Here is a 27,627-nt window from a genome sequence, read left to right on the forward strand (position 1 = left end):
TGCCCCTCCCCCTACTCATGTTCTCTCTCTCTCTCTCAAATAAATAGAAAAAATGTAAAAAAAATAATAGTGTAGGAATATTCAGGTTTTGCCTACTGTTGATATAAAAAGTTTGCAGAGAAAATGAAACTATGACAAAATGCCAATAATGACTCAGAGATTGTGTGTTTTTCCCTTTCCTCCCAAATTTTCTACAGTGAAAACATTTCTAATCAGAAAAACATGGATAGGAATACATTGTAACTGGAAGTGTTACAGTAGATGATAGTAAAGCAAAAAAGAAAAATAGAAGGACATAGAAAGTCCAAGTAATTGAGAAGGGAAATTTTTTTTTTTTAAAGATTTTATTTATTTATTTGACAGAGAGAGAGAGACAGCGAGAGCAGGAACACAAGCAGGGGGAGTGGGAGAGGGAGAAACAGGCTTCCTGCCGAGCAGGGAGCCCGATGTGGGGCTCGATCCCAGGACCCTGGGATCATGACCTGAGCCGAAGGCAGACGCTTAACGACTGAGCCACCCAGGTGCCCGAGAAGGGAAATTTTTAAACACCAGGAATTAAACTGTATGACGGAGGATTTATCAGATGCTATGCCAATAATCCATATAGTCTGTAAAAAAAAAAAAAAAGACCTATAAATACAGGGAAACATTGCACTTGTCTATTACCTCAGTGTCCTGCCCCAGAACCTGATTGTGTACATATCACCTACATTACCACAAGTACTTGGGAATTAAAAAATTGTCCTGTGTCACGTACTCTTCAGTTTGGAAGTGAAGAATGCCTTTTCCGCGTGCATTGGTAACAAACACCATATGTCATGTGGAGCTTCCCCTAAATTGTACTTTGAAGGAATTCATCATTTTAAATGCTTTTGTTATTTAAAAAAATTAAATGGCTGCAGCAGAGCAATTATGTTTTTGGTGGAGGGAAAAAAGAATGCAAAAAATAAGAATGCAGATGCAAAGGTAAGAGCAGAAATAAATTTGAAAACACAACCAGTACAATAGGACAGAGAATAGCACCGAAAGCTGGTTCCTTCCTCCCGTCCTTTGTTCATTCATTCAACAGTCCTGGGTCCCCTCTGAGCGCCAAGCTCTGTGCGGAGAGTTCCTGCCCCCGAGGCCTAGAGAAAAGGGGGCAAGAGGACAGGTTGGCCAGGGAAGGAGATGCAGCAGAGAGCCGCCCTCACCAGGGCAGGGTCCCCCACACTGAAGGTCCCCCCCACACAGTCACCTGTGTTACCGACTGTCACCCACAATGCGAAGTGTCACCCACAAGTCAGAGAAGACAGGACAGACCCTTTTGGGGACCATCATCTGGTCTCTGAAAGGACAGTCCCCTGCACAGAGTGCTAGCTTCACAGGCTGAAAGAGGACAGAGGGAAACCGCACCCTGGAAACGTTCAAAGCAAAAGCAAAATTAAGCTAGAACTGGCATCAGCTGGGGCGGCCAGTTTAGGGTTTAGGGTTTAGGCTGGAGTTGTGTTCGTTTACACCAGAGCCCAGGGGGGTTGCCAGCGATGGAGGGAGGTCCCCGCCGGGTCCGTGGTGAACCAGCAGGGCCTTTGCCCTGACAGGACAGGAGAGAATGGAGAAGGAGGAGGGTGGTGGAGGGCATTGCCCACAGGGAGGGACCCTCAGGCCGCATGGTCCCTGCGTTGTGGGGACTGAGCTTGGGAGGATCAGAGTTGAAAGGCAGGGCGGGTGAGGGCTCCGTGAGGTTAATGCAACCCCACTGAGAGCCCTCAGTATCCCTCTTTGTGCTCAGTGCAGAGCACAGAGGGAAGAACAGGGGTCCCAGGGACCATCCAGAGTTGGAGAGAGACGGAGCTCACTTGGGGCCAAGGCCGCCTGGTCAGAACTGGGGTGGTGCCTGTGGCTCTGAGGATGTCCAGACCAGTCGTGCGATGCGAGGGCCCCAGGCAGGACAGAAACCAACCAAGAGCCAAAGGATCCCCCCACCCCTCCCCCGCCCATCCTCCGGAGCCTGGGGCTGCAATATTCCAGATGGCCACTAGATGGCAACAGAATGCTGCCTGTCTCCACGCCGGAGCACTGAAGACTGTATTTTTAAAATTCGTATTTAGTGAACAGAGTCCCAGTTCTCGTTGTAAAAAGCACACAGAACATTTACGTGGAATAAGTTAAGTCAGCTTGTACCTGGTATAGTCTGCCTCTCCTGGATCAGGGCCAGGGACTCAGCTGAACCTGAGCTGAGGTGCCAGGCCCGGCAGAACCAGGTTGGGACCCTTCTTCCCTGGGACAGCCCTGTAACTCCCAGGCCCTCTGGGCACCTCTCCCTGTGCACAGCATCTATATCTCTGAACAATCTTGTGTAAATACCGTCATTTTAAAGATGCACCAGGTATGTCGACTCCAGTGGAGCCAAGCTGGGCCCAGCAAGCACCAGGCCATGCTGCAGACAGGCTTTGCCAGGGACGGCCGGTGGATGCTGGGCCAGCCTGGGAGCTCCTGGGGGGAGGACTGGGCCATCTGGAGTACCTCGAGAGCCTGAGCCCACACCGAATCAGATCAAGGCCCGGGGAGCCTTTGGGACAGCTTCAGGTCCTCAAGGAAATAGACAAAACCAAAGTGGAGCTGTCCTCAGCCCCGCGCCACCCCAGCCTTTCCTCCTGGATCAAACCCTGACCGCAGGAATTTCTCCCTTGACTGTGAGTCCCCTGGATCAAAATTCGGAGCTCCAAAAACATTGTTCTTTCCTTTGGTGAGGATTTTCAGTGTCTGCTCAGAGCTAAGGCTCAACATCCTACATGTTACTCTAGCCGAGAAGTTAAGTTTCTGGATTCCAGTTTCAGTGCCAACCCTTTCATCTCCCTTATGTAAATCTAACACTCTGTAAAGGGTGTTGACTTTATCTGACGACTAACAGTAATTCAGGTCTGCTTTGTAAATATCCTTATGCCTCTGCCAAATCCCACAAAAAAACTTGTTGCCTTTTGTGTGGGATTGGAACAAGAAAAAGCCACATAAAAAAAAGTCTACGTACATTGCAGATCTTGTTGTTGCCTAATGTCGCCAAATTCATTTGGTGAAGTTCTTAAAAGGGTTAGTTGAGAAAACCAGGTTATCTTCCTTGAAAAACTGGTAAGTTTTCTTTGTCAGATAAAGAGAGTTATGTAGCTCCTCATGTTTCCCGTTTTGCGTTGGCTTCCAGGAAGCTCGGAGTTCAGTGTAATGTGCAGTCTCATTGTCAGTCCTGATGACCTCTCCCTCTTTGACCATTATCCTTTTAATTTTGTTGCGTTAATATTTCGTGTGTTTGCGTGTGTGTGTTTTCTAATACTAGACTGCCGCAGTGTCTTTGTGAAAGCAGGCAAGTCAGCTTCTGGGACTTAACCAGTGGAAAGGGATGAGTAAAACATGATCCCCACAGAAGGAGTTCAGGTCTGACTCCTTAAAATCTGAGGATGGCATGAACTAATTCAGAGACATTGTGCCGAGGGGCAGCAGCGAGTCTTTGAGAAGCAGGGTGAGAGAGCCCGTCCCACTTGTTGCTCCCACTCCAGCCTGGGCTGAGACATGGCCACTGCATCTCCTCGCCACCAGAAGAGAATTTCCGCGTCCACCGAGAGAGTGTCCTTGAGGGCCGCTGGGGCAGAGCTCTGTTGTCACGTGGGGAGCCTGTAGTTATGTCCTGATGTGAGAAGGTCGCTGAACCTTTCAGGACCTCAGATGGCCTCCTCATCACGAAGTTACGGGCATGGCAGGTGAGGAAGATGATGTGGAATTAGATATTTACCCAACCTCTAAATGAGGAGTGGTTTTTACGTTTAAAAACCAGAGAAGAGGGGCGCCTGGGGGGCTCTGTCAGTTAAGCATCCGACTCTTGATTTCGGCTCAGGTCATGGTCTCAGGGTCATGAGATCGAGCCCCGCCTTGGGCTCCACATTGAGCATGGAGCCTGCTTCAGACTCTCTCTCTCCCTCTCTTAAAAATAAATAAATAAATAGATAAATAAATACCAGAGAAATGACAAAGGAAGAATCTGAGTCTATAAAGATATAAACATTCGTAGAAAAAAATACATCTACCAGCAAAAAGGGGGCAAAGGGGCAACTTCGTAATAATAATAAAAAAAAAAATGCAGAATAAGCCAACAATGCAGTCCCATTTATTTTAGTCAAAGAAAGCAAACCAAGTCTTTAAAATGCCCGACGTTGGCAGCCATGTGGCAAAACGGACTTTCTTGATGGTGCTCACAGGGTAAATTAATCCGACCCTTTTAGAAAGCCACTTGGAGAGTCGTATTGAGAATTTTTAGAATATTTATAACTTTGACCCAGAAATTCTACTTCTGGGACTCTGCTGTGAAAATAATCTATAATATGGAAAGAACTTGCAAAAAGGTGTTCGTGGTGAGACTGTTTCTGTTATTTAAAATAAGTATCTGATCACACAGATGTCACAAAATGGAATATGACATACTATTTAAAATAGTGCTTTTCGTGACTGTAGATAAGACAAATGCTTTGAAGGTGATGGTACTTGATAAAGCAAGATATAGAAGTGTATGTAAGTAATTACTACCCTTTATATGTACGTGATGGTAGTTTTATTTATAGATCTGTGACTTCAAGGGAACAGAACAAAAAGTGATTGTTGTGTTAGGGTGGTGGGAAAACTTTTGTTTTTTTGCTTTTTTAAACATATTTTTCAAAATCATAATGTTATGTTACTTTTCTAACGAGAAAAAAAATACATAGCTTTTTATTTTAAAGGAACAGAGAAGAGAATGAAAAAGGTGGGGCAGGTGTGTGCTTACCCAGTGTTTTGATCCAGACCAGTGAGATTAGGGGAAAAAATGGGGTGGGGTCCAAGAGAAGATTACTCTGTCTTTATTTTGTCAGGCTAAGGACATCTAAAAATGATAAACATGATCTGCTACCAATGTAATTTAATAACTAATAATTTAATAAAGGAAAGGCCGTTCTAACACGGGAAAGTGGGATGGACAGATTTTGCCATCATGTCCTCGTTTCCTCGTTTTGCGGAGAACCTGCGGCCCCCTTGAGGGCTGGCTCTGGCTCTGGGGTCAGAGTTTGGGACCCTTCTCCCCGCCACGAGCCAGGCCAGGGCTCTGGGACTCCAGCAACCACAGCTACCCTCACGGATCCCGAGTCTCCGGAGCAGGGGCCCCCGCCTGCCGTTCACAGAGGCCACAACGGAGGGGTTGGTGCCGTTTCCCGAATTTCAGAGAGCAGTGCTGGTTCTTACTGGGGAACTCCAGCTCTCCAGCTGGTGGCTGTTCTCAGTGAGGAACAGGAACACTGTTTCCAAGCAGGGAGCTCCTGCGGGGAGAGACCCCGGGGATAAAGATGTTATCACTGCTCAGGCAGACCAGACTCTCCTTCTCTCTGCCATGGTTGTCTGTGTATTTCAGTTTTTAGACAAATTGAGTAGAAATCAGTCACCGCTAAAACAGGGATATCTCACGTGGAGGGAGGTCTGGATTCATCTTTCTCTGTAGAGCCATCTGCGTCCTCCCCGAGAGGTGAGCGATTCGCAAACCTAGGCGAGCATCCGAACGAAGCAACCAGGGGAGCCTTCCAGAAGCACAGAGACTGAGATTCTAATTCTAGGTCCGGGTGGGGTCTGAGATTTAAAAACAAAAAATCTGCAGGTGATTTCAGTGCCTCCCAGGCTTGAGGGCAGCCACAGAAAGCTCTCGTGAATGTTCCGGCGGGCCTGGTAGGTGTGTGAATGAGGACACAGATGGGACTTTGTATTTCTTTGATTTATTCATTCAGTTACATAATTGAGCACATCTCACTCCATCCCAGCCTGGTGGACACTCAGCTGCGGCTTATAGGCCTCCGACGTGCTCCGGGGGGGGCCTCGGTGATGCGAATCGCCTCCCGGTGGATGTGCTTTCTAAGCCCAGCACTGTAAAGTGGAGCCCGTCACCCACAGTTCTGGAATGCCTTCCTGGGGCAGCTCCCCGGGAAGGTGTGACTCAGACCCCCTGCCCTCAGCCTGGGGCCTCCTCTCCCCACCCGGAAGCCAGACAGGGTAGTATGTTAGTACAGAGTAGATGGAGCTGGGTGCAGTATGTCACTCATCCTTTTTTCTGGCTATCAAAGGTGCAGATAATTAATAAGAAGCTGGATCTTAGCAACGTCCAGTCCAAGTGTGGCTCAAAGGATAATATCAAACACGTGCCAGGAGGCGGCAGTGTGAGTACGCTCACACTTTCCCTGCGCCGTACTGCGGTTTGTAAGCAGCAGCATGGGTGTGGACACTTGCGAGACATTGCAGAGAATAAACCATTCTCCGGTTCGGGGTCTGTCTGTGGCCCCCCTACCCGTAGCCCAGGCTCCCTGCAGCCGTGCCCACTCTTCTAGGAGGGCTGCCCCAGCATCCGTGGGTTCCCTGGCCCGTGCAGGCTGCAGGGGCAGTAAAGGGAAGATGACCGAGCCCCTCTCTGTCCCAGACCTGGAGGCCAGGTCCTCACCGCATAATAGCCCTGGTCGGTGCCACCCACCGCCCACCACAGGCTCCTGGAAGCCCCACAGCCTGCGTGAGGTTGGGCTGAAGGTGGCAGTGCTGGGGACTGGGCTCTGTCACCTCCTTCCCTGTCACCGGGGCAGGTTCACTTTGACAGCCCCATGGACAGCTGGCCCACCTGGGCTGACAAGCAGACACAACGTCTTCCTGACCTACTTCAGGGCAGGAGAAGTCCAGTCTCTGCCCATGTTTGTCCCCTGCGTTTGCAAGGGATGAGCAGATCCCTAAGCCCGGGCTCGGGTGTAAAACCAGTCCCCGCCGCTGGCAGATCAGGTGCAAAAGAGCCCCAAACAGTGCACCAGGGGACCCTGCCTACAGCGGTCGGGGGTTGACAGAGAAACGCGGCTTTGCACCCTTTTAGATTTGGCTTCCTCCAAATGTCCTGGGGACTCCTGGTGTTCCCAGTGGGTGAGGGCCTGAGATTTGGGGCTGGCATCCTCACTTCTTACCCACGCACTCGGTCAACTCTGCTGTTACCCTCCGGCCGCTCCGTGGCCACTCACAGTGGGGGCGTCTGGAGGTGGGGCGCCCCTTCACCCCGGCCCCCTCCCCCGCCTCTCAGTTGGCTGGCAGCCCACCTTTAAACACACCGCAGGGAGAGGGCCGAGCCCCTTTGAGGTCCCCTCCCCCCCCCCGTGGGGGGACGGTTTCTGAGAGCAGGGATCTCACTCCCGGCTGGTGGTGCCAGGGGGAAGGTGGTAGCCCTGGGCAGGCTCTCCCTCCAGAACGTGCCCAGCCCGGGCCCGCACCCCTGCGTCCAGCCCCCCCGCCCAGGTTTATTCTTGCAATGTGCTGCTGAGCACCTGGATCCCGCCGCTTGTCCCCGGGACTAGCGTGTGCTTTCCCACCGCTGCTGCATGCGCTTCGGTAACGCTTCCCCACCGGTGTCTGCTCCGTGTCCCCTCTGTGTCCCCGGTCCCCGCTGTCCCGTCCCACTGCTCCCAGAAGCCAAGAGAAGGTGTGGGGACCAGCCACGCCCCCCGGGCTCCAGGTGGAGTGCGGGTGGCTGTGTCAGCTTTGACTCCTGGTGCTCTGGTGTCACGGGCTCTGGCGGAGGAGGAAGGCCACGTGCTCTCTGCTGACGCCGGTCTAGTCACCGGTGGCGGGCGTGCGGGGCAGGCCTAAGCTGTGGGGTCCAGGGGGCCGCAGCCGGCAGACCGCTCCTCCAGGCGTGAGTTTTGGGGAGACAGTAGCTTCCCATGGCTGCTGGCAATGCCCAGGGCATCAGGGGACTTCCTCGGGGGCGCGTGCACGCACGCGCGCGCACACACACACACACACACACACCCCGTCTGGCCTGCGCTCTCTGCCCATCTACAGCCAGCCTATATGACCTGGGAGCCCCAGGATTTCTCAGGCTGGCCCTGAGCATGGTCCTTTGCAATAGGAGCCTTCACAGAAAGCGCTTCTCCTGGTGGAAGGTGGCTGGGGGGCTCCAAGCAGCTCCAGGTGTTCTGGGGGTGCTAGACCGCTGGCCTGGGCCCCAGCATCTGGCTGGCTGCTCTCTCTTCCCGAGCCCGGTGGTGACTGCCCAGCAGGCAGGCCGTGCTCCTTGTCCATCTCGGGATCCTCCCCACCTCCTGGCTGGCTCTGGGCCTGGCCTCCTCTCCCCAGCCTCCAGTCCGCCTCACCTCCCCTGCCCTGGCTCCTACCCTCAAGCAATCCTTTTCCCTCCGCCAGTCCCGGTTCCTCCTTCTCCACGCCTTCCCCTTCACTCCCTGTTCCCTCATCCAGGCTGAGGGGAAAGAAGGAAGGCTGGCTCACAGCATTTACTTCTCCCTCATGCCAGGAGGAGCCCCCTAGCCCCTTCCCCGCCTCTCGGCGCCCCGCGCAGCACGCGCTGTCTCCCAGGCTGGACTCCCTCCGAATCGTTCCTTCCCCACCTGCTCACCCTCACAGGCGCGGGCTGCGCGGGGCGCCGAGAGGCACACCCCTCGCCTCACTGCACACCCCCCCACAGCCCATGGGTACCTGTCGGCCTCAACTCTCCATCAATAAATGGCAAATGCCAGCACGATTTTCATTAATTTGGAATTGTTCCAGATGATTTAGACAGGAGTAGATGTCCCCCTTTTTCTGGCTCTCTGGCTCCAGGCCATCTCTCTCCTGGGTCAGTCCGGGGGCAGAGAGTGGGAGCCAACTCCCCACTCCACGGTGACTGGCCTCTTGTACCCACAGGTGGCCTCACACAGGTGGCTGCTGGAGGCTCTGGGAAGTGTCCATCAGTGACCATCCAGGGACCCTCTCCCAGCCATGGCTATGTGGCCAGAGGGGGGAGGTGGTGGAGCCTGTGGGTGTGCCCCCTCCAGGGAGCTGGGTCTTGGGCTGGGATTGGTGGGCTGCTCAGGGGCCGTCGCCCCCTCCGGAGGGTGGGCGGTGTGGCCAAGCCATATGCTGGGCCCTCAGCTGGTTCTGAGGAGCCCTGAGGTCTCCCCTACCTGTGTGTGTCCCAGCGGGTTCCTCTGTGCTGCCTACCCAGTTCCTGTCGCTTTGCTCCCTGGGCTACAGAACCGAAATGTCCAGCACACTGTGTGTCCAGGTGCTGGCTGGCTCTTCCCGCCGAGTTACCTAACGGCTCTGGGTCCCGCTTGCTGTCACCGTGCTCACTGTAGTGCTAGGGTTTGTGGGAGGCTGTCCTGGGAGAAAGCCCACCCATCAACCCTGCTCCGCCCGCTCCTCTCTGAGGCCCAGCGACCAGCAGACCTAGCTTCCTTGCTTTTCCAACAAGATTTTCTAAATGTGGCACAAATGGACCGTGCTGATCCCTTCTTGCTTTGTCCCCACTGAATGTGATGTCCGTGTCATGTCAGGGAAGAGGGACCGAAACCAGCAGTGTGGGCCCTGCCCCATGACAGAGTCTCCCTGTTTTCCCCTGAGGGATGGAGGGCACTCCAGTCCCACAGTTATTGTGTGAAGACCCGACTCCCTGCGGGGCGGGGTTGGCAGAAGTCCAACAGTACATTTTCCCACCATGGAGAGGGTGTGTTCCTTGGGGCGACAGGAAGCACTGTCCCCAGCAGGGCCTGATCTGACTGACACAGCTGCTTTTCATGGTGTTCCGGCCACAGTGAAATCATCCTGTTTTATTCTTTGTCTCTCGCTCATCCTCTCTCACCTCCAGGTGCAAATAGTGTACAAACCAGTGGACCTGAGCAAGGTGACCTCCAAGTGTGGCTCATTAGGCAACATCCATCATAAGCCAGGTAGCCCTTGCAGAAGGCGGGAAGCGGGGGAGGGCGGGACCGGCCGGGGGTGGCGGGGGGCTTCTCCTGAAGTGGCTGGGAAGGATGCAGGGGACGGGCTGACGAGGGGAGCGTTGGAGGTGGGACTTGCTGGGCCCCTGGAGGGGTGGCTGCCCTGTCTCGCTTCTGAGCCGGGCGCCATGCTGGCCAAGGCAAAGCGAGGACGGAGGGCAGATGCTGGGCCTAAACCCTAAGTCGTGGTTCTCCGAGCGGGTGCACGTAGGGCCTCTGGAGCTGGGGGAGGGCCTGATCTGGCTCCTGGAGGCTGGCTTGTGGATTGTTCCGGTTTGGTCCCCGGCTGACATGGGGGTGGGGGGGACACTTCACCAGCCATTGCCGTGCTCCTGCTGTGACTTTGTTTTAACAGAAAATACTGTTGGCGCTCTGCCGTGCTTACCTTTCTCCTCCCCGTCCCACACCGTGTAGAAACCAGAGCTACCTGTAGATTTCTCTCCGCGGTGACGGGAATATTCTCGACCTGCTCTGTCCAGTATGGTAGCCACCAACCACGTGTGGCTGTTGAACACTGGAAATGTGGCTAGTGCAGTTGACGAAATGAACTAATTTTTTTTATTAATTAAAATTTAAGTAGCTACACGTGGCTGGTGGCTTCCGTATTGTCCAGCGCTGGTCTAGAATCTTAACTCCTGCCTGGGAGTCCAGAGCAGGGGCTTCTGCCTTAAGCCTGATTTCAGAGCAGAACCTTTACTTGAAGTGTTCCCGTGGGGAGAGAAGGTTGGCAGAAACATAGTCCAGAATGTGTCTCGTCAGGTTCTGGCTTCGTTGGGACATGTCGTGGGGGTTTAGTCTCTCCCAGTGAAAACCATCCCTCACCTGGTGCCATCATCCTACCATGCTGGGAGCACCCTTCTTGGGTGGATTTATCCTTTCTCCAGAAAAGAATGCTGTTTGTCTCTTCCTCAGGCTGTGTCCCCCATGCTTGGGCTCGGCACTGAGTGTCCGAGGAGGGAGAAGGGTCAGGCCCCTTCCTCGGTTAGGGTGCATTTTGCCATTTAGTTTCATTCCGAGATCTTGCAGGGCTGTGTCTTACAGGATGTTGACATAGAAGGACTTCACTCTTTGGAAGCCAGCCAGTTTAGAGTGTGGAACCACTCCTCCTGGACTGAGCTGTCATTGACCTGTGCATTAAAGAAAGAGGAGGTGTTTGTTGAGCAAATATTGGATGCACACCTTGATGAGAGAGATGGAACAAACTGTTGTGAAGCCCTCTGGAAGGGCTTACTTGGGCCCAGAGCACCTTCTAAATGAAGGATAGTTTTACCTACTCGGAGAGACCGGCGTCTACCTGGCGTCACGTGCTCCGCCCTCCTTCAAGGCGCGGTGTGCTGTGTGCATTGTGTTTCAGGGGGTGGCCAGGTGGAAGTAAAATCTGAGAAGCTGGACTTCAAGGACAGAGTCCAGTCGAAGATCGGGTCCCTGGACAACATCACCCATGTCCCTGGCGGAGGGAATAAAAAGGTAAAGGGGGCAGGGTGGGGAGGAGGCTGCATTTGGATGTGGCTGTGAATGGAGTGGAGTGGACAAGCCTGGTCCAGTTTTCCAGGGGAGGAAAGCTGAGGGGCCTGTCTTGATCGGCTTGATGTGGATTCTCAGCAGCCCCCAGGACCGTGAGTCTCGGCCTTCGCTGCCCATTGCAGTCACCTGGGAGCTTTACCAGATTTGATGCCCGGGCCCGACCTGGAGACTCTGATGGGTCTCAGGTGCCACCTGGGCACCTGGAGCTTCTAAAGCCCCCAGGGGATTCTGCCGGGCAGTTAAAGGTGAGAACCGCTGTCCTCGGTGACAGCATTCGGCCCCGTGGTTGGCAAGCATCCGCAGAAGGAGGTAGCCAGCCCCAGAGCCCGCCCCAGTGCACCACGAACAAGTCATGGGAACATAACCTAATTTTCTAAATGGGTCACTAGGCAGTTAGAGCAAAACAGTGCTGCCGAAATCCAGGTTCCTGCGGAGCCCCTGCCTGTCTGGCACGGAAACGTCCACGGGGAGGCTGCTGGCCCGAGGATCTCGGCGATCCCCGCAGGTTCTTGAGCCTCCGGGTCTCACTGTGTGAGCGCGGGGGAGGGGGACACGGGGATGCGTGTGGCCCTGAGCAGGCTCCCTCTGGGCGCATCACAGGATGTGGGCTCGCGGCTGCACGTTTCCTCTTTTGCAGAACTGCAGCCAAAGCACCCTCTGGGGGGCTCCCACCCACGCCTGCCATGAAGTTCTGGAAATGGCTCATCTACCAGTTTGTAGTGCCTCCCAGCAGCTGACAGAGCTGTGGTGGGAGGAGAAGGGGGGTTCCAGAATGGGCACAGACTCTGAGACCCGACCCAGCGTGAGAAAGGGTGCTGCCCGAGGTGGCCCGGCTGGTTGGAAGTGGCAGCCGGCACAACACGCTGGGCAGGGCGGCAGCGGGGAGCCCCCAGGGCCAATCGGAGCCCCCCTGCCCCCCGTCGGGCTCATCGCCGGGCCTTCTCGATAGACACACCCCATGTTGTGTTTGAGGTGAAAGCCCAATGGTCAGTTTTGGAGAAGCCCCCCCGGGATAGCTTAAAGCAGAGGCTGCAGACTCAGGCCCGGGGACACACCCCACCCCCAGATGAGCTCCCCGAAGGGTGGTGGGCTGGAGCGGAGGACAGGGCACGGGCCCTTGGATGGCCCTGTGCTCTCTGGCTCCCCACAGTGCCCCATGCAGTCCCCTGACCCCAAGGTGGACCTGAAGAGGTTCCCGAAACTCGGCTTCCGAGGTGCAGGAATTCTTCTCCGTCCCTGGGTCCCTAGTCAGAGAGGGTCCTGGAGGCTGTGTGCCTCAGGGGAAGTGAGGAAGGGCCCAGTTCTCTGGGGCCGTGGAGAAGGTTCTCGGCAAAAGCCCAGCGGCTCTGCTAGCTTCTGTCACCTGCCCCCTTACTGGTTTAAGGCCCGGGCATTGCTGACTCCCTGGGTGAGGGAAGGTCTCCGCCCATCTCTGGAAGCTTCTATGTCCTGAGCAAAGCTCTGGGTTTGACTCTGCTTGGAGCTGTGACCCTGGGCAGGATGGACAAGTGCTCTCGGCTCATTTCTTCGTCAGCAAAATGGACAGAAATATCCACATCCCAGGGTGGTGGGGAGACCCAAATGAGACCATGTTCTAGAAGATTCCTGGTACTTTGTAGCCGTCTAAGAATGTGAGTCAGAGTCAGGCCTGAGTGTGAACTTCTGTTTTAACTCACCTCTGTGCCGGCTCAGAAAGGGTGGGCCTGCCCACCACCCAGAAGACACTGTCTTGATCCCAGAGAGTCCCCTCGTATTCAGTCCCCCATGTCCTGACATGATGAGCAAAACTGCTGACACATAGTGGAGCACAAGACCCCTGCCGCCAGAGCTGCTTCCAGTTTGGGAGATTTGGGGACATTTCCAGGACCCTATCACTTTTTTCTACAAGATACCAACATTAATGCTCTTATCAAAGCTTACGTCCCCACGGCCTTTCGAATACAGTGATACCGAAAGGCTCTTTTTGCAAAGCACTGCACCAAAATGGACAAAATAAGCGTAGAGCTTACATGGGAGCCTGGTTTTTCATTACACCCACATTCAAGCCCCCTGCAACGGGGACTCTTCACCCCTTGGTCCACGGACTCCTGAAATCATGTGGAAGAATTGTGGGTGGGTGAGCGCATGCCTGCCTGTGTGTACATTTTCCTGGCTTCACCGGATGCACAACGGTTCCAGGGTCCAAAAGAGTAGGGAATTCCTGTGTCCACCACTTCAGGGCTCATCCGGAATTATTACGAACTGCTCACATCTCTAGCAAATGCTTTGAGTGTCCCAGGCATCCTGTGGAGCAAAGACCTCTGGACCCCTGGCTATGTCATCGTTTCTGTACTTGAAAAAGGACTTCGTCACGTCAGGATTTCTAGCCCACCTTCCAGGGCTGCCCACAGCTGCGGCCACCTCCAAACCCCCCCATCACTGGCGAGGAGAGGAATGTGTGTGGCTCCTGGCTAGCCAGCAGTGACTCTGGGGCTGTCCCTTACTCCTCTCCGGCTCCTCCTTCATGCTTTTTATTTTTTTTTAAAGATTGTATTTATTTATTTGAGAGAGAGAGAGCACAAGCAGGGGGGTGGGGTAGAGGGAGAAACAGACACCCCCCCACCCCCCGCCGAGCAGGGAGCCTGACGTGGGACTTGATCCCAGGACCCAGGACCAAAGGCAGACGCTTCACCGACTGAGCCACGCAGGCGCCCCATCCTTCACGCTCTCCTGTGCAACTTGGTAGTATCTATAAATCAAACGCACATGCCTTTTGACCCACCAGCCGTTCCGCTCCCAGGATACGTTTCCCTGCGTGTGAAATGCTGTGCACACGCGGGTATTCAGACACGGCGCTGTTTGTGACAGGCAAAGGCGGGGACGGCGCGGATACCCGCCTGGGGAGCAGGTGCGTTTTGGTACAGGGCGACGGAATCCTCGCCGCCGGCAGCACGCATCGGGGAAAGCGGGTGCCGATAAAGGAAGGTATTAGGTCGAAACGCCGAAGCGTAAAGCATGTGGATACTGTCACCATGTGTATTAAATATACAGACACACTTCATACATCCCACGGGCTTGCACACGTGTGGGCATCTCTGGAAGGACACACAAGAAGCGAACGCCGGTCACTGCATCCGGAGAAGGGAAGCGGGTGGCCGGCAGGCAGGTGACGCGGGAGCCGTGCGCAGGTGGCCCCTCCGGGAAGGTGATCACACAGCCCGCCCGCCCGCACCACGGCTCCCTCCCACCCCGGGCCCGTGGGCAGGCCGGGCTTGCCCGCCTTTCTGTGGCTTCACTCGCCTTCCCTCGCCTCCTCTCTTGCAGATCGAAACCCACAAGCTGACCTTCCGCGAGAATGCCAAAGCCAAGACCGACCACGGGGCGGAGATCGTGTACAAGTCGCCCGTGGTGTCCGGGGACACGTCTCCGCGGCACCTCAGCAACGTGTCCTCCACGGGCAGCATCGACATGGTAGACTCGCCCCAGCTCGCCACGCTAGCCGACGAAGTGTCCGCCTCCCTGGCCAAGCAGGGTTTGTGATCAGGCCCCCGGGGCGGTCAATAATCGTGGAGAGGAGAGAGTGTGGAAAAAAAAAGAATAATGATCTGGCCCTTCGCCCTCTGCCCTCCCCCAGCTGCTCCTCAGACCGGTTCATCGGTTAATCACTTAACCTGCTTCTGTCGCTCGGCTCTGGCTCGGGACTTCAAAATCAGTGACGGGGCAAAAGAGCAAATTTCATCTTTCCAAATTGATGGGTGGGCTCGTAACAATAAAATATTTTTAAAAACATTTAAAAAGATGGCCACACCCAACATTTCCTTGGGCAATTACTTTTGATTCTTTTTTTTTCCCCTCTGAGTAGAGGAGGGAGGAGAGGCTCTGAAAGCTGCTTCTGGGGCATCTCGAGGGACTGGGGGCGCCCCTGCTCTGCTCCATCCTGGGGGTGTCGCAGGGGCAGCGGCAGCAACAAAGGATTTGAACCCGGGGTGCCATGTTGGAGCCGCAGGCCGATGTCAACCTTGTTGGGGCGGGGGCGGGTGGGGAGGGGAGGGGAGGGGAGGGGAGAGGCTGGGCGGGGGGTGGGGGGGCAGAGGGCAGAAGGGAGAGGTGGGAGGGGGTGAGAGGTGCTGGGTGGGGAGGAGCCGCTGTCCTCCTCCTGGAAGGGCAGCAGGAAGGGCCAACTGCCCCTGCCGCCCGCAGCAAACTTGGACCAAGTGGCCTCCTGTGCTTGGTGGCCCGGGGTCCGCTGCGGGCCAGGGTGCCACCCTCTGGAGAAGGGCTCCGGTCCCTCCCATACCGTGAAGGGACGGTTGGCGGGAGGGTGGCACCCTGCGATCACTTCCTCAGAGAAGCCTGACCTTGATGTCCCCAGTGCTGGCCTCTTTCTCCCTCCCTGCAGGGTGGGGGTCCTGAGCTGAGGGGCTTCCCTCGGCCCCACGGAAACCCCGTTTTATTGAGTTCTGAAGGTTGGAACTGCAGCCACGGTTTTGGCCACCTCACCGACCTGGGACTTTAGGGCTAACCAGTTCTCTTTGTAAGGACTCGTGCCTCTTGGGGGCATCCGCCTGTTCCCAAGCCTGGGCCTCGGGCGTCTCGGGAGCGTGCGGGACTCCGGCAGGTGGGTCCTGAGCCTCCTGCCCCTCCCACGGCCGCTGCAGCCACCTGTCTCCCCCCACCCCCCGCCATGCCCGTGTGTCTGCTGTGCGGAGCCCAGTCACTGCCTGTCCCCATTATGTCACGCTGTCCCGAGTCCCCAGCCTCACCACGCCCCTTCTCAGACATTGGATGCGGGAGGCTCCTGCTCTCCTCTGCGGGGTGTGAGCGAGTGAAGGCGAAGCCCGGGCACACGGTGAGACCTCAGGCTCTTGGCTTCGGTTCTACTCACCAGCTGGCGCGGCCCCCACGAAGCTGACGACCTGCCTCAGTTCCTTACCCCCCGCCTCTCCTCACAGACGTGGGCCAGGGTGGGCTCAGCGATGACCCGGGATGTTTTTGCCTTGTTGACTCGGAGAGCCTTTTCCTCCCAGAGGGCCTGGCCCCCTTCCTGAGCTGAGCTGGCAGCTAGGTTGGCTGTCCCGGTTCCAGAGGTGGCACCAGGACAGGCAGGCGAGGCCCCCAGGGCAGGACCACACTGCCCCCACCCCCGCCCCACGTCCCCCCACTTGCGCCCAAGCTTGTGACCGCCAGCCTCTGAGAGAGCCCGGCCACCGCCTGCCCTCCCCCCGCACCATGCGGACCCCCCGGAAGGGGAGCACCCCCCTCGGAAACGGTTCGTCGGCCCGTCCCAGCTGGAAGCAGTGCCGTCTGTCCTGCCGCAGCAGCTGACATATACATAGACGTCGCCTTTCCCTCCCCGTCTGCACCCTGTCGCCTTGTAGTCGGATCTGTTTATGCTTGGATTCACCAGACTATGATAATGAAAAGGAAAAAAAAAAAAAAGGACGCATGTATCTGGAAATGCTTGTGAAGAGGTTTCTAACCCACCCCCGTGGGGGTCCTAGATGTCTCCCCCCCCCCACCCCCACCCCCACACTGGGGCTCGGCTCCAGGGGGCCAGTGTGGCTCCACCCTGCTGGGGCCTTCGGATTGGAAAGGCTTTCACAGCACCTGGGACCCACCCGAGACCAGATTGTGACATCCGACGGCCCTGAGCTCCGAGGAAGGCCGGGAGCTACGGCGCCCCCTCGCGGCCCCGCCGGGGGTTCCCTCTGTCGGGGCGGAGCGCGTGGCCGGCCTGCTTGGCCGCAGGAAGATGGCCCTCCCGGTCACAGCAACCCTGAGAGAGGGTCTCGGAACCCAGTGCCAGCAGGGCAGAGGCCCGCAGCCCCTCTCAGCCCGGGGTCCCACCGCAAGCTGTCCCCGCGCCTGCGCGGACGGCCTGCGCCGGAGGAGCCCCGGGAGCCCGAGCTGCCCGATCGCAGGGCGCTGACGAGTCGGGAGACACGCGGCCCGAAGCCGCGGTCGGGGCCCCGCCTGCCCCCACGGGGAAAAGGGAACCGCCTTCGTAGAGAATCGCTGTAAAGAAATTCGGCAACCTCGGGCCCCGGCTCCGGCAACCCTGGGGGCTGCTGGGAGTCCAGGGCCGGGCGCTTCGGCTGCAGCCGGGGTTTCCGTGCAAGGAATCATCTGGGCCCAGAACCGGCCACCGTGAGGCTCTCCACCGCTTTGAGCCCCAGCTGCCCTTAGAAGGGTCCTGAGGCAGAGAAGGGAAATGGGGTTCAGGGTTGGTAGCTCTTGGACACGCGGCCCCTCCTCACCGCCAGGGACTCGGGCTGCCGCTTTCTGCAGTTGCTGAGCCCTGCTCTTCCAGACCTTATTCTGAGGGCCTTGCTCGGAGGGGTCTGGGATCTGCCCGGTGGGCCGGTCTACTGGGGGCGGCCTAGAGATCATGGTTTAGGGTGGGAGGGTCAGTGCTGCCAGGGGGACTGCAAAGGGATGCTGGCTCGTGACCCTGAACGAGGACAATCCCCCCGCCCCGCAGCCCCCGAGGGCTGGGCACTCTGCCACCCCCATCCCCCCACCTCCACAGTCAGTGTCCCTCGGGCGTCCCAGACAGGCTGTGCTGTATGCCTGGTCCCTTCGAGCCCTCCACTCACTTATCAGTAGTTCCATTTAACTTGACTTCAATGCGGAGACTGTATCCTGTTTGCTTGTCGTGCTTCTGGGGGGAGGGGGGAGGACCCTGTAAGATAGTTACCACGGGCAGAGGGAAGTCTTGGAGGGCAGCAGTTCAACCGCCTTGTAACCCTTTTCTTCAGATCAGCTGTTTGCTAGAGGTCCCTGGGGTCTCGCCTCTCCACGGACAGGGTTCCCCAGGGCAGCAGGCTGCCGGCTCGCCTGTCCCCCGCCCAGCCCGGTGCCGGCAGCAAGGCTCGTGCAGGAGCCTGGACGTACAGCTGCCCTCTCTCTCGGGGACCCCCAGGCCCGCAGCCCTGCCTCCCACAGGCCCTGGCACCCTTCCATCTAAGGCGCTGGCCCCTCCGTGTCACCTTTCCCACCAGCTCCGGACACGCAGCCTGTCCTCCGGCAGCTGCCAAGAGCTCCTCCTTCACCGTCTTTTATCTGTCCCCAAGTAAAGCCAACAGGTGGGGACGAGGGTGGAGGTGGTCAGCTTGTTCCATCTATGGGTCTGAGGCTTCGAGACTTCTGGTTTCTCTTCAGCTATGAAAAGGGTTACCCTGGGCACCGGCCCAGAGTCTCCCCTCCTAATGGACTTCGCCCCGTGAATTTGCAGTGTTGGGCAGGACAACTTCTGGCACTTGCAAGTCCCACGATTTCTTCGGTAATTTTGAGGGTGGGGGGAGGGACATGAAACCATCTTAGCTTAGCTTCCTGTCTGTGAATGTCCCTATGGTGTATTGTGTGTTTTAACAAATGATTTACACTGATTGTTGCTGTAAAAGTGAATTTGGAAATAAAGTTATTACTGATTAAGTAAGGTCTCTGTGCGTGGATTCGAAGCAGAAGATGATTCAGGATGTAGGATTTGCGAGTCTTTTCCCAACCTGAGAATTTGGCTCGGAACAGGAATGTCACGGTTGCTAAAACCTGGACATCAGAATTTAGCAGCTCTCTCCAGAGCCCTGGAGGTGCAAGAGGAGTCCTCAGACTTCTTCATTCTGAGTTGATTCTCCGACTCTGCTGCTCGCCAACCATCCCGGTCCAACTCAAAGGGCAGTACCCGTGGGGCTGACCTCCGAGCCCGTCAGACCCGCGCCCGCATACTGCGACCTGCCGAGGCTGGGCTAGGCGGAGGAGAGAGTCTTCTGTCCCTAGGCCGGCCAGCCAGCTGAGTGAATGGCTTACGGAGCGGCTTCCTCTCCCCTTTGGGTCCTTACTTAGGTGGGGGAAGAGGTCTGCTACATCAGGACTGGGACACCAGGTAGCCCTCAGCAATGCCACAAAGAAAACCGAAACAGAAAACCGTAACCTGTTGTATTATTTAGTAATTAGGTCAACGTCCTAACAAGGAACCCTTAGGTCTTCATACAAAATTGCAAGACTCGTTTTCTTCCCCCCAGCCCCCTTGCTTGAGCCCCTGCGGGCAGAAGCTCCCACAGGGCAGATCCTCACTGTGGCCAGCGAAGCGAGAGGGCAGCCAGAGCCCCGCTGCCCGCGCACTCACGGCGATCTGTCGGGCCGGGGCTTCCCGGGCTCCATCACCAGGACTGCCGGGAGAAGGAAGGAAGGAGAGTAGAGGGATCACGCCTGCCCACTTACTTGTCTTATACAAAGAGGATCCAGAACTTAGCCACCTCAGAAAAATGTTACAAAATACACATTCTCATTGACCCCAACCCCAGGGAGGGGAAAAAAACACCCCAACAAAAGACGGAGAGGGGTGAAATCTCCGTTTAGAATTCAGCCATTTAGAAGAGATATAAAATGTCACACTGCTGGTCTCCCTGGAGAAAGGCACATCAAGAGGCGATGATCACTTACAACCAACAAAAAGATTATCTACAGAGATCCCCCGTCCTCCAGGCACCCCTCACCTCCCCTGACGACAGCCTCTCCCTAGTGACCATCAGGTGACCCCCGCCAGGTGGCCGGAGACACAATGGAGACTCCCGAAGGTTCGGAGCCAGTCCGGGCACGCAGAGAACTGCTCGGCAGGGCAAGGCCCTAGGCTGCCGCCACCGCCATGCAGAGCCCGTCCAACGTCAAGGAAAGCCTGGCAACACAACATTCTGTGACTTTTTTTTTTATTATTTTTTTTTCAATTTTTCCTTCCTTTTTTTTTTTTTTAAGCACTAGTCTGTGCTTTGCGAACAGAATCAAGACATTAACAAAGATCAGCTTCTCTGAAGAAAAGCATTTCTATAGAACAAAGACAGCTACATGTTTCGCTGCCAATACACAGCTCAAAGCAGGAAAAGAAAATATTTACAAAATACAAGGTTTTTTTTTCCATTTTTGTTTTTGTTTTTTTTTTTTTTAACAATGCTAAAAGGGTTATTCAGAATTTTCAACCTTATAAATAGAAGAAGCACTTTATGCATAGGGATATGGTGCATTATTGTTTTTTAAAGAAACAATGACAAACTCTTTAACTTGCAAACAGAATCAAAAAAAAATCACTAATGTTGAAAATTGTGAAAAAACCCCAACCATTAAGCAGTTTGTCTACTATTTTTATACGATTACAAAATGGCAACAAAAAAAAAAATAAAAATAAAAATAAAGAAGTCCTTATTGCCCCCCCTCTTGGTGATGTGATCATACATGAGACAGGCACAAGGTTAACCAAGGGGGGTGGTGAGGGAGCGATGGGAACCACAGCTAGGACCAGACAACGTTCCACAGGCCAGGGGAGCGTGGGAGGGGAGAGGCCTAATTGACACCGACAGGGGACTGGATGTGAAGGAAACGGGACTAAATGCATCCGTGACAAGAGAATCACACAGGGGAGATGGCTGCTCGTGTCCCTGACCCCCGCGTTTGCACAGGAGTGGGCCAGAGGTGAAGTAGCCCTAACCCTACCTTCCCAGATGAGGACAGGTGGTAAAAACGTCCGAGTGGAAGGACTGTGTGTACAGGGATGTGGATGGTGTCAGGGAGCAGACAGGGCACGAAGGGGCAGGCTGGGGACCTGAGCAGCCGCAGCCTAGGTTACTGCAGTTAAGGAGTCAAAACAGAGATGACCGAATGCAGAGGAAACCCGAACTAGGTCTCCAAGATCTGGATGACAAGGGGAAGCCATTCTGTCAACTGAGAGCTCAGTGAGAACAGGCGGCAGTTATGGCCAAGAGGCTCCGATGGGGGTGCTCTGGCACAGATGGCCAAGGGGGACCCAGCCACCGATGGGAGGGGAGGGGCAAGAGGAGGAGCCCAGAGCGCACTGTTCTCCCCCATGCGAACCGAGGGCGGTCACGCTGAGCTGGAGCTTTCCACCCCCTCTGCCCACTTGGCCGGTCCACCCTGCCCACGGGTGCGAGGAGAGGGGGGACCATCTAACATCGCTAAGTCCAGTGATTCAACAGTGCAGAGGACGTGCCAGGACCAGGCCAGCAGGGTCTTATCCTGAACTTCTGTTTGCCAACTGGAGGAAGTGCTCAGGTGTGTGTGACAACAAAACATGGAAACCAAAACCAAAACAAAACAAAAATCAAAACAAAACAAAAAAATACCAAAGTAGAATCTAAATTCCTTAAATTCACTAAAAACTGTGAAAATTTCCGGCATATGATGTTTGAATATCAAACGCAGAGATTTCTGAAGCTTTAATGCCAATAGTTAGTGAGTCTGTTTAGATTCTCGTTTCCCGCTCATCTGTGAGTTGGACGCTGAGCTGTGACCGTTGTCGCCAAATGCCGACTCTTGAGGGGGACAGCGGGAGGTGAGGTGGGGGCCACCTCCGCCTCTCGGCCAGTCTTGCTGCCTGAGGTGCGCCGAGTGCAGCGGGCTGCCCGTTCCTGCGCATCCAGCTGGTCCTCACACTCCGCCTGGGGGCTGTAGGCCAAGGGGAAGGTTCGCCGTTCCCACGGCTGGACGGACTGTGGGGGAGACAAACTGCCGCGGTGAGGAGCCAGTCCCGGCCTACACCCTGCCCCAAGGCCCTGCCCCAAAACGTGTGGACCGGAGTCCAAGACTAGTCCCTTGAGAGTTCCTGGAGTGGTCCAGGGAGACCCCTCGGAGTGGACGCCTGTTCCATGGTCCCTTCAGAAGATCAATTTTAAGTGCAGCCCCTTTAAAATGGGGAGGGGGAGGCATAAGATGCAGCCCCGTCCCCATTCCGTCCCCGACCCCACCGACCCCCACGCAGAGGCTGCAGCCCCCACCTGCTCATCCAGCCCCAGCTCCGGTGTGGAACAACGGGTATCTTCACTGGCTAAGTGTCGGAGCGCGTCCCGAGCCACAGGGGTGAGCGGCGCCGAGTGCAGTTCCGGGCTGATGGGGCTCCTCGGGGACTGGCCGTGGGAGAACTCCGACAGAGAGTGGCTACTGCTGACATCAGGGGAGGCGGGCTGGGGGGTGGAGGGGTTGGCACTGCCCAGCTGGGGAGTTGTCCGGCCATCTGATGACCTGTAAGACCTGGACACCAAGGAGTGCAAATCTCAGTGCCCCGGGGAACAGGGAATTATTCGAAGGCTGATTTTGGGGGGCTGGGGAGGAGGCATGAAAAGAACATCCCAACCAGGGGAGCTGAGGTAGACGGACACGAACAGTGCTTTCCCGGGACCGTAAAGCCCCTCGTTCCCTCCCCCAGCTGTGTGCCGGCGCAGGCCCACGGTACGACCATCTTAAGAACTGGGTGCACCTAGCGTCCTGAGAGAAAAGCCACGGCGGAACAATGCCAGGGGCTCATCTCTGGCACAGCGCCCAGTGAATTCACAGGGAAGGGAAATTCCTCTAGGCTCTGAGGGGAAAAAAAGCAAAGACAAGAGCCCTAAATCTTTCTGAGATTCCTGAGGGTTTAGCTTCCAGTTCTTTCAAGCAGGACCACAACCCCCCATATCCCACTGTCCCAAGGAGGGTTAAACTGTGGTGAGGCCTCCAAAGCTCCTCTAGTTAAGTCACCACAACCCTCAACTGGCCCCCTAATGCCACAGACAGCCACGACCCGGAGCCCAGGAGACCATGCAAGTTTGCCACAACTGGACAGCGACCCCACTGCTCAGCAAGGATCCAGCCACGTGACCCTCATACCCTCATGAGTCCCAACGAACAGCCGGGAACGTCTGCGTTCTTGACCCTCGCCAGCAGATGCATACGCACAGCGACTGAGGGGCAGGGCAACCCCACGGACGCGGCGCCCGACCCCCCGCCCACCCTCCCTTCACAGGCCGGGGGACCTGTGCCTGCCCCGTCACCTGCTGCCCCGCCGCTGGGGTGGCACACTCGTGGTCCACAGCCACCGAGCCCTCTCCATCTCCTCACATTTGGCATGAAGGGCGGCGAAGGCTGCGTCAGACAGGTCCTCGACCTGCAAGAGAGCAGCCTCACTAGCCCCCCATCCTCCAGGAAGCCGAGTCCAAGTTTGGCTGGAGCAATTCTAGAATCAGCCCCAGCCCTTACTAGGCTCTTCCCCATCAGGACAGGAACACAGTGAGCCTGTACTTGACACCCACAGGTTTTTGAGGCACTTGGGGTGTGTGCGTGCGTGTCCTTCTGAGAGAGAATGACCCTGCTGTTACCTCCTCATTTTCCTCGTCAGGACTCCCCTTCAGAGACCGAAGATCAACCTCCCGCCAACTGCAAAATCAAAAAGGGACAACTGTGAGAGAGCAGGGCCGCCGGGCAGGGTGAGTGTGTCTGCGCCAGAGCGGGCGCTGGGCGCCTGTGGACGGCCCTGCCCTCCGCCCCGGCAGCCCCGGCGGCCCGAGGCCAACGCAGGCCAAGGAACGGCTTACACCAACGGACTGCTACCCATCTACCCAATTTCCTAAGTTGTCAACAAAAGCTGGGAATAAAGATTCACAGGTGAAATCCTGTTTTGATGAGGACAGCAAACTCACTGTTTGCAAACCTACTGTGCTGTCAAACACACACGGCTACAGCCAGCACGCGGCCGGAGGTCTGGTTGGTACTCTCATTAACGGAATGAGAACGATACGCAGAAACAATTTCACTCCTATCAGGGAAGAATTTCTCTTAAAGAGAAGACAAAACCTAAGGCCAGGACCCAAAGCTCGGGGACAAAAGAGGGGAAAAGGCAGTAGCGGGAAGAAGAGGGTGAGGAGCCAATTAGCGAGGGCCTCTACCTGGGAGTAAGGATTTCCTTGTATTGTAGTTTCTCCACCCGAGTTGTTGCAGCAACAGACATCGGGATGACAATGTTGTTAATGTCGAATGAGCTCTCTCCCCTTCTCCTCCTCACTGGCTGCTGTAAGACAAAGGCGAATTTAAAAGGGAGGCGCAATTCTGCAAACATCAAATCCTACACCCAAGACACACAACCGGCTGGCCAGCACAGGCACCTGGGCCTCGGGCCTCGGGCCCCGCTACCCGCACTGGGGATGAGGTCTCCCTCCCACTTGGACGTCCCCTCAGGAGAGCCGCCAGGTGGCCCCGCGGAGGCCCTCCTGCTCCCGAGTCTCTTCCTTCATGGGCTCACTCGCAAGAAGACTTCTACTGAATTTTGCAGGGGTGAGCACCCTGGGGCCTCAAGTCAGGTGCTGTGGTTCTGACTCCCCCACATACACCCTAACTACCCCCTCCTTCAGAGTTGTCCTTTCTGCTTTCCCTTGCTATCTCTATCACCCGGACCTTTAGTAGCTCCTAAAACCAATGCTTCACTAAGCCTAGTGCACTCTTCAGGTTAGAAAGGGGAGTCCCCTTATCCTGAAAAGATCTTGGAGGACAGGCCCAGCTCAACGGATCATCTAACCTTGGACGTCATGAAAGCACCTCCTCCTTGTAGATGTGAACTCTTCAGCTAAGTCCGTACCCACCATCTGCTCAGCCCTATGGGATTTCCCCTCTTTTTGACTATTATATACTTGTGGAAGAGTGGAGAGCTTTCTAGCTCTAGTGGAGCTGAGTGGAGGGAAACAGAGGAAGAGGACCTGGACCTGGCTACACAGCTCAGACTCTTGGAGAACGGAGACTTGCTTCTACAGGTTGAGAAGATCAAACTCTTAGGAAAGAAGACTGACAAGGGTCCAGTATCAGAGGAGGAGGTGAGCATCTACAGCAGCTCGGAGGCCAGAGGAGGAATACAGGAGGGAGCTGAAGGCCTTGGTTGGTTTCTATGCCGCAGGAAAAGTCCACCTGCTGCTTGGGCCCAGACAGCAAAGAGCCCGCCCTGAAACAGACACTGGGGCTGGGCCGGGGGGCGCCAGAGGGCAACAGTGGGATGACACAGCTTGCCGCCACGGCAACGCAGCCGGAGACACCCAGGGGCTGCAATTCAAGGCCAAGGCCCAAGTGCGGTCAGCTCAGAGGGAAGGGGTCGGGGAAGCACAATGGGGAAGATGCTGTCCCTTACAACTAACCACCCTGCTCTCTCTCTGTTCCTGGAGGGCGAGACAGGATTGATCCAACCCCTTACGTCAGGACATTCTGAGAACGCTGACAGGCAGCGCTTCCTGGGCCAGGACTTGAGCTGCTGTCGCCTCTTACCTCAGCCTACTACACTGTCTTTTTCACCCCCATTTCCTTCTCTATCAAATGAGAACAGATGGCCTCTGCCTCACAAATTTGGGGTAACTGTTTAACCAAAATGGTCGAAGAGAATTCTGCAAATCTTGCCCCGCTGAGCTCTGTAGCTCAGGCTTAGTGACCTCATACCCCAAAGCCTCTGCCACTGTCCCATCTCTGCTGAAAGGACACACCCCACTACCGGAAGTGTGCCTCATGGAAGCCTCAAGAGAGAGCTCTCCCTGTAGCTTAGTCAAGAATGAATGTGAAGCTTGCAGAAACAGGTGTGTGTTTTCCCTGCATCTTCTTGGGCCTGCTGTTAGCACCTTCAAGGGAAAGAGGTGGGAGTGGGCTGAGGACAACACCCTTTATGCAGTTTACTTAACCATGCAAAGCCTCAGCTTCCCCGCCTACAAAATAAGAATCCTTAATATCACTGATCTACATTTCAAAGGGCATTATCAGGATTGAATGAGATAATATGGGAAAAGCAAGCAGCATAGACACAGTGAAGACGATTTTATTATCACTATCACTATTACCATAATTACCGTAGAAAGGACCCGTCAGTGGGCACCAAGAAGCTCTAGGAGCACGCGCTGAGGCGGCACACACTGAGGAATTGAAGTATGAGAAAGAAACCAGCGGGAAACGTGTGTCTGGAATGGCTGTGCCAACAGCTCTCAGGGATGGAGCGAGGCCCTGCCTTCTCCCCTCCCTTCCAGGACCCCTCACGGCAGGGCCTGTTCTCGGGGCTCCAGCTACACTCACCGGGAGAGTAAAAATAAGGAAATGGAATGCCTCCAATGCTAAGTCTCGGTCCTCTACCGCTCCTCTCAGGTGAACTTCTGGAACCAACAGGATTAGAGCCATGCTACTGCTGAGTTCTGGGTGAGACCTAGCCCCACAGATCTGGAATAGTCCATAGGCCACCTTCAGGGTCTGTCTCAGCATCAAGCTTTCCACCATGGAAAACAGAAGGTCAAATACCACCCCTCTGACTTAAAGATGACACATCGTGGCAGGCTGAGCCCCCGCAAATGCCCTGGGTCTCAAATCCCACTCCCTACACTGTCCTCCAGAGCCACCCGAGGAGCGGTAACTGCAGAGGGGCCGTCGGGCCAACCCCACGCAGGTACTTACAGACGCGCTGGCTGTCACCTGCGGGCTGGAGCTGGTGGGCGCCGACGTGTCTGAGGAGGTGGAGAGCTGTCGCACCAAGGGGCTGTGCGGGGCATGCTGGGCGGCCGCCAAGTAGCTGGGACTGCTCATGTCTGGGTGATGCTTTAACACTGCAGACGTCAACAACAAAGAGGAACACGTGGTTACCTCACCGGCCCTGCGGCCAGCACGGGCCACAAGCGCCAGCAACACACAGTTAGAGCCAACGCGCTTCCTAAGCCTAGAGGATAAAAAGGTGAAGCAGACTGGGCGGCGGAAGGTAGGGGGCTGGGCAGGGGTGCTGCTGCAGTAAGAAGTGACCTGCATTTAGAAGCAGTAGGGTCCCTCTACTCTGCCTTGCTAGGAAGTGAAGGAGCCCAAAGCTGGGGGCAATTAAGAGAAGCCCAGGCTGCCCCAGAAAGCCCTGAGCAGATGCAAATGCAGGCAGAGGTGCCGGGCCTGGCCCTACCTTCACTTCTCTCAGATGAATGGTCTCGCAATCTCATTTTGCTGGGGCTGGGGTCATGCGCAGGTGGCGGCGGGCTGAGCAAGCGCTCTGCTTTTGGCGCTGTCACTCGCTCTACCACGGGCGCGGCCCCCACATGGTCTAAGTGCTGCCTGTGGGTCCTGTCAGGCCGGACTGGGTGATGGGGCAGCTCTGAAGAGGGGAACAGAAAAGGAGCTGTGAAATCTTCTCTCAATCTTTTATGTGAGTTCCGAGCTCGAGTTCTCTCTAGGCCAATGGTAAGACACCCATGGCAGGAGAGGCCTCTGGGACTGACGCTCCTAGCAGACAGCACAGAGGGCCAGGCCAGGCCAGGCAGCCCACAGGGCCCTCAACCAGAGAATGTGACTTCAGGCTACAGGAGACAGCCTGCCCACAGATGGAAACAATGTCATGCCATGGCTAGCTGTTCGTCCAGCACTGTGGGTCTTGCCCCGAGATGCATGGTGTCTGCAAGAGCTTTCAAAGTCCATCTGAGAACATCCGAGACAAGTAGAAGTAGATGGTGAGCTGAATTTGTATCAGTCAACTGCCTCTCCCAACCCCAAGATACTGCCACAGCAAATCAGTAACTTGAGAATATAAAAGGAATACAGA

General features: G+C 55.8%; 2 protein-coding genes across 18 annotated transcripts in view; one reads left to right on the top strand and one right to left on the bottom strand.

Moving 5' to 3' along the window:
- Nucleotides 1-15,131, top strand: part of MAPT (microtubule associated protein tau) — a 94,550-nt gene extending 79,419 nt beyond the window's left edge. For 6 of the 10 annotated variants that reach the window (XM_078065860.1, XM_078065857.1, XM_078065858.1 and 3 more), the window contains 4 exons: nucleotides 6,102-6,194; nucleotides 9,647-9,728; nucleotides 11,134-11,246; nucleotides 14,607-15,131. In XM_078065860.1, the coding sequence (XP_077921986.1) occupies nucleotides 6,102-6,194; nucleotides 9,647-9,728; nucleotides 11,134-11,246; nucleotides 14,607-14,822 (504 nt within the window). In that variant the 3' untranslated portion in view covers nucleotides 14,823-15,131. The remainder of the gene's footprint in view (nucleotides 1-6,101; nucleotides 6,195-9,646; nucleotides 9,729-11,133; nucleotides 11,247-14,606) is intronic. The other 4 variants (XM_078065859.1, XM_036103118.2, XM_036103115.2 and 1 more) reach the window with 1 other exon arrangement.
- Nucleotides 15,132-20,425: 5,294 nt separating this feature from the next.
- The window catches only part of KANSL1 (KAT8 regulatory NSL complex subunit 1), a 178,974-nt gene continuing 171,772 nt past the window's right edge, over nucleotides 20,426-27,627 (bottom strand). For 4 of the 8 annotated variants that reach the window (XM_036103100.2, XM_078065865.1, XM_036103099.2 and 1 more), the window contains 7 exons: nucleotides 26,995-27,183; nucleotides 26,508-26,656; nucleotides 23,987-24,108; nucleotides 23,420-23,477; nucleotides 23,096-23,208; nucleotides 22,064-22,316; nucleotides 20,426-21,778 (listed from right to left, as the gene is read on the bottom strand). In XM_036103100.2, the coding sequence (XP_035958993.2) occupies nucleotides 21,551-21,778; nucleotides 22,064-22,316; nucleotides 23,096-23,208; nucleotides 23,420-23,477; nucleotides 23,987-24,108; nucleotides 26,508-26,656; nucleotides 26,995-27,183 (1,112 nt within the window). In that variant the 3' untranslated portion in view covers nucleotides 20,426-21,550. The remainder of the gene's footprint in view (nucleotides 21,779-22,063; nucleotides 22,317-23,095; nucleotides 23,209-23,419; nucleotides 23,478-23,986; nucleotides 24,109-26,507; nucleotides 26,657-26,994; nucleotides 27,184-27,627) is intronic. The other 4 variants (XM_078065864.1, XM_078065863.1, XM_078065862.1 and 1 more) reach the window with 4 other exon arrangements.

Source organism: Halichoerus grypus, chromosome 2 (genome assembly GCF_964656455.1).
Source record: "Halichoerus grypus chromosome 2, mHalGry1.hap1.1, whole genome shotgun sequence".
NCBI lineage: Eukaryota > Metazoa > Chordata > Mammalia > Carnivora > Phocidae > Halichoerus > Halichoerus grypus.